This window comes from Rutidosis leptorrhynchoides, chromosome 9 (genome assembly GCF_046630445.1).
Source record: "Rutidosis leptorrhynchoides isolate AG116_Rl617_1_P2 chromosome 9, CSIRO_AGI_Rlap_v1, whole genome shotgun sequence".
In the NCBI taxonomy this organism is placed as follows: domain Eukaryota; kingdom Viridiplantae; phylum Streptophyta; class Magnoliopsida; order Asterales; family Asteraceae; genus Rutidosis; species Rutidosis leptorrhynchoides.
The window spans coordinates 102,015,120-102,021,349 of record NC_092341.1 but is presented as its reverse complement, the minus strand read 5'-3'; the positions used below and the strand labels follow the sequence as shown (position 1 = coordinate 102,021,349).

At 38.8% G+C, this 6,230-nt stretch overlaps 1 protein-coding gene across 1 annotated transcript; it reads left to right on the top strand.

Moving 5' to 3' along the window:
* The first annotated feature begins 3,259 nt into the window (after nucleotides 1–3,259).
* LOC139865643 (subtilisin-like protease SBT1.7) lies at nucleotides 3,260–5,697 on the top strand. Its single transcript, XM_071853721.1, has one exon. The coding sequence runs from the start codon at nucleotides 3,330–3,332 to the stop codon at nucleotides 5,628–5,630; it is 2,301 nt and encodes a 766-aa protein (XP_071709822.1). The 5' UTR covers nucleotides 3,260–3,329; the 3' UTR covers nucleotides 5,631–5,697.
* The last annotated feature ends 533 nt before the right edge of the window (nucleotides 5,698–6,230 follow it).

The window sequence follows — 6,230 nt, the reverse complement described above, 5'->3', positions numbered from 1 at the left end:
AAATCTTACGAACCTAACGGAACTAACTATAAGCGAAACGGACACTACTCAAAAAATGCTAAACAAATCGGGCAATCTCCAATACATTTATTTCTGTTCGCCGCGAGTTAAATTTTTCCGACAGCACCGTTACACTTGGAAAAATTTATTGAACAAAACAAAACTAACTACGTTCGAAACGGATACTTTTTAAAAAACGCTTAACACAACGACATCTAAAACGGCGCTTAACACATGGGTCGTGTTCCCCTTTGTAAATACACAACGCTACGTTAAATATGAATACGCATGCCGAAAGCAGCCGCCGCAACGCGTGGGCTGGTCCGGACTAGTATATACTAAAAGTCGTGGAGATCTCCGTCGTTTCAGTTATATCGGATTGTCGTTTTGAATTTGCGTTCACATTACAAACGGTCCCTCAACTTCGACTATATACACAACGGTCCCTCAAGTTTACACTTTTTCAGGGGTAAAAAATGTAAATATATAATTTTATTAAAATAAAAGAAACCAATTCCACCAGAATTTATAACGGGCCCTATCTTCTCGCTCGGTTCGAGTTAAATTTTTTCGAGACCACCGTTCAACTCGGAAAAATCTTACGAACTCAACGGGACTAACTATACGCGAAACGGACACTTCTCAAAAAAACGCTAAACACAACGACAACCCGTATCTTCCCACTCGCCACGAGTTAAATTTTTTCAACGGCAATAAGACTCGAAATAAATTTATGAACAAAACGAAATTAACCACGTTCGAAACAGACACTTTTAAAAAAACACTAAACACAACGACAGCCCGAATCTTTCTGTTCGCCGCGAGTTAAATTTTTCCGACAGCACCCTTACACTCGAAAAAATTTATTGAACAAAACAAAACTAACTACGTTCGAAACGGATAATTTTTTAAAAACGCTTAACACAACGACATCTAAAACGGCGCTTAACACATGGGCCGTGTTCCCCTCTGTAAATACACAACGCTACGTTAAATATGAATACGCAGGCCAAAAGCCCCCGCCGCAACGCGCGGGCCGGTCCAGACTAGTATCGAATGAAAGAGAAAGGGTCGAAAAGAGTCACGATTAACCAGATTGTCTCATTAATTTTAAAGCCAAAGTTCGTGACATAAAAAAAATTAAAAAATAAAAATAAAAACTCTTATAAATGTTAAACTTTTTAATACATAAAAAGGATAGTACTATTAAAAAGTTGACGATAAAAAAAATTCTCTAAATAACCGAAACAAAGTGTTTTACTTTCGTATTGTTGTGTCACATTAAACATAAATTTAAAAATTAAAAATGAAAAAAGAAAATTAAAAAAAAAACTACACTTCTAGCATTTTTTGGGTAAAGTTGTCGATCAACTCATTATAGTACATTTTCTTCATAATTTTGAATTATGTTCGCTACATACTTTACACATGCTCAGAACATCTTGAAAATAATACAGTTATACCTCTTACATTTAGAAAAAGAAATACTCCCCTTCCGGATCACACAGGATAAATAGTCAGACTACGTAGTGAGGAACAATGTGTTCCCGGATAACATTAACATTCCTTTTAGAGAAAGAAATGATCGGCAGTAAAACTAAAAAACTGATTGACATATTATATTATTCTATTTTTCATTTTTTATCTCCATTTTTTATAACAGGGAGGAGATGGTTTCTTTACAATTTTCAAGTATATTATATTTTAGAACTTTTTATGCCTTAGTGCTTACAAAAGCACTGTTCGATCGACAAAAGGTTCCCCATAGTGAACAAAAGTCATAACGTATAATTGATCACTAGTCATAAAGGAAAGTTACATCCTAACTAAACCAAAGAGTACCCCTTTTCCATCATCAATTATTAGACAAAGAAACAAAAAATATTAAAAGTAGATCAAACCTCAAATAATGCTTGATTCAACAATGAGTTGTCTATCTAAAGGGTCAGGGATAATCAAGTCTAAATGTACCTAAAGGACAATAGTAATAGTAATAGTGTATGAATCTTGATTCAGAGTGTGTGCATCGAATTATGATAATAATTATTGTACGTATGCTCTAGAACTTGCTATTGCATACATCGGATTACCAGCTCAATAGGTAACTGATTTCTGAACCTTAACTAGTGCCATGTTTGATGTTATGTGCCACACTGCCATATCAGGATAACCGAACCAATAACATATAAGAAAAAATCGGTTTCAGATCGTCCCAACAAGTTTTTAAACTTGTATTTGTACAATAACAACTTCAAAAACTCGTTACATACAATGATTGGTGAAAACTTTAAATGCTCTAAGGAACAGTAGGCTCTAGGCTAAAACGTACAAGCAATTTTTGTATTTAAAAACTTCAAAGTATGTTTTAATTTTTAGATAATACAAAGCACATTGAAATATGCAATGCCAATACCCTTGATCCAAGGTGGCCGAAGGAAGGATTTTTACTAAGCTTTGCTGAAAAAAGTTGCAAACTTCAGTTCCGAAACTTTAGTTTTAACTTCGTTTAGTCAAAAGATCTTAGAACGGAGGTAGCAGAGTGAAAGGCAAGGTCACATCCTAACCGTCATAGCTTGCCTTCCATTGCTTCGTATGAGACAGAGAAGAAAAAAAAAAGAAATCTAAAAAGAAGACGATCCTCTATCCGGATAGATATGGTAGAAATTGGGTATGGTTTGAATGTCGGGATTAATTCTTAAATCGTTTATTCACTTTCTCTATGTACTAAGATAATTATTAACACAAACTAACTACAAAATATTATTAGACTCTTAAATATAACTTCATTAAATATTATTAATCATTTACTTTTTAAATAAATTCAGTCAAATTTAGCTTTAAACTAAAGGGCAACAATGACATTTATCAATTTCTCCGTATATCCCAGGTTCAACAAAAATTTACTTGAACGCTTATTACGGGACAGGGAATTAGTCAATAATGTTGTTTTCCATAACTGTAATCAACTCTTTAGTGCAATTAACACTGTATTTAACATTTGTTGTGTTAAGTTGGGTTGGGTTAGGCCGGGCATTACTTTAAAAAAGATGCATATATTGTCTTAAAATTAGCCACACAAGAAGAATAAGATTCTTTTCATACGCCTTTTTTTAACAAATAGCAACAACAAGATTCATTGATTAGGGGTCCAATCAGTAGGTCCACTCACTTCAAATACATGATAATAACATCTTATGCATACCCCATATATATGTTAACACATCTTGTTAACAGCTAATACCACTTAAATTTCAAAATTGACTACTTAACTTCTTACTTCATATGTTCATTACATACAGCTGCAAAAGGTGTAATAAAGTTTTGTTAACATGAATTCCAGGAATGTTATCCTGGTGGCAGTTATCGTGGCGGTTTGTTGCGGTTATGTAGCGGCAGACCGGATACACAATCAGAAGACGTATATTGTTCACATGGACAAATCAGTTATGCCAACGACGTTTTCTGACCATGTGCAGTGGTACGAAACGTCTATGAAATCTGTTTCGAAGTCGACGAATATGTTGTATGCATACAACAAGGTGATCCACGGGTTTTCGACAAGGCTAACTGCTGACGAGGCGAAGCTACTTGAACAACAACATGGGATTGTGTCGGTTCAAGAAGAGATGATATACGAGCTTCATACGACACGTTCACCCGAGTTTCTCGGGTTAGAAAGACAGGAAATGATGCATTCCGGGCCCTTTTCAAGTAGTGATGTCATCGTTGGAGTGGTGGATACGGGTGTGTGGCCCGGAAGTAAGAGCCTAGACGACACGGGTTTTGGCCCGGTTCCCAGTTCGTGGAAGGGCGAGTGTGAGAGTGGCCCGGGATTTAGCGTATCGAGTTGTAATAAGAAATTAATCGGCGCACGATACTTCTCGAGATCGTATGAAGCGACATATGGGCCGATTGATGAAAAAGTGGAATCGAAGTCTCCTATGGATGACGATGGACATGGAACGCATACTTCAACGACAGCCGCGGGGTCCGCGGTGACTGACGCGAGTCTATTCGGTTTCGCAAAAGGAACCGCACGTGGGATGGCTCCTCGTGCCAGGGTGGCTGTTTATAAAGCGTGCTGGCTCGGTGGATGTTTGGGAAGTGATATACTAGCGGCAATGGAGAAGGCGATAATTGACGGTGTCCATGTATTATCGTTGTCAATAGGAGGGTCACTTTCTGATTACACCAACGATGTCGTTGCTTACGGGGCGTTCAAAGCAGTTTCACATGGAATATTCGTATCATGCTCGGCTGGAAATAGTGGGCCCACTCCTTTCAGCTTATCAAACGTGGCCCCGTGGATAGCTACAGTTGGAGCTGGAACTTTAGACCGCGATTTTCCCGCTTACGTTACACTCGGGGACGGAAAGAAATTTTCGGGTGTATCACTTTATAGTGGAAAACCGTTACCGAGTTCAATGATTCCGATCGTTTTCGCGGGTAGTATTAGTAATTCGACGAATAGTAATCTATGTATACTGGGCTCGTTGCCACAAGGGCGAGTTGCCGGCAAAATCGTGATGTGCGAACGAGGGTTGAATTCACGGGTGCAAAAGGGGATGGTGGTTAAGGCAGCAGGTGGCGTAGGAATGATCCTAGCGAATACCGATACGTTCGGGGAAGAACTAGTGGCCGACACGCACCTAATACCGAGTTCCACCATAGGTCACAAAGCTAGCGATGCTATAAAAAGCTACATAGCGTCAGATCGTAATCCAACGGCTACGATTACACCCGGAGGGACTAAATTAGACATCCAACCGTCACCGGTTGTAGCAGCGTTTAGTTCCCGGGGACCAAATGCACTAACACCCGAAATACTCAAACCCGACTTCATAGCACCAGGTGTGAATATTATTGCAGGTTGGACCGGTAAAGTGGGTCCCACCGGGTTAACCGAAGACTCTCGACGGGTTGAATTTAATATCGTGTCTGGAACGTCGATGTCGTGCCCGCACGTAAGTGGGTTAGCCGCATTACTCAAGGAAGCTCACCCCGAATGGAGCCCATCGGCTATAAAATCAGCACTTATGACCACAGCTTATAGCACGTACACAAACGGTGACGGGCTGCAAGATATCGCAACGGGAATGCAATCAACACCGTTTGATCACGGTTCGGGACACGTGGACCCCGTTTCAGCCCTTGATCCGGGCCTAATCTATGACGCCTCGACCGATGATTACCTGAGTTTCCTATGCGCTTTAAATTATAGTTCTACCGCTATTAAGATGTTTGTAGGTGCAAATTCAAATTTCTCGTGTAATGTAGAAAAACAATACAGGGTTGAAGATCTTAATTATCCGTCTTTTGCGGTTCCGTTCATAACGGCATCAGGCGCTGGTGGCGGAACCAATGAACGAAGCGTTGTTAAGTACACGAGGACTTTGACTAATGTGGGCCCACCAGCAACGTACAAGGTTTCGATATTTTCAAAGACTCGTTCTGTGAAGATCAATGTTGACCCATCAGTGTTGACTTTTACTGCAAAAAACGAGAAAAAGGTATATACGGTGACGTTTACTGCTAGTTCAATGGCATCGGGGACGATCGGTTTTGGTGATCTGGCGTGGTTGGGTGGAAAATACGTTGTGCGTAGTCCGATAGCTTTTAGCTGGACATGATTATAATATAATACTGTAATGTATATTGCTCGAGACGAAGCAATGTAAATTCCTCGTTCTTGTTTCATAGATCTGTAATGATTTATCGCCTTAAGTCAATGTAAATTCCTCGTTCTTGTTTCATAGATCTGTAATGATTTATCGCCTTAAGTCATAAGTAATGTTGATGTCCATAGCTCCACAATGAAGGTCTCGACACAACTACACGCGTAATCATGATTCATGACTTTCTATATTAAACAAAACTGTTGTAAAAGTCGGCATACGTGTCGATTTGTGGACTAATCCGTCCCATTTCGCCCAAAAACGCCTAAAAATCGGTCAACGCGCGGATTTGGGTCGAAGTCGGTCAAAGTTTGTCAAAATTTAAAAGAAAATTCAAATTAGATTTTGTGCCTAAATCTATATTTGAAATATTTATGTTTTATATTTGACTTATTTATTCATGTGTAACATATATACGTAAATTAATACTTTCCAGTTGCATCACTATAATTTCTTAAAGCTTTTCATGGTGTAGTGCTCTAAGCTTTCTACCAACAAATCCAATGAAACAAAGTTATCCTCATCTTAAACTAAAGTTAGAGAATAAATCAGAAA

What these genes read in the sequence shown, in the direction of transcription:
- LOC139865643 (XM_071853721.1), top strand. Translation starts at nt 3,330, where the DNA reads ATGAATTCCAGGAATGTTATCCTGGTGGCAGTTATCGTGGCGGTTTGT.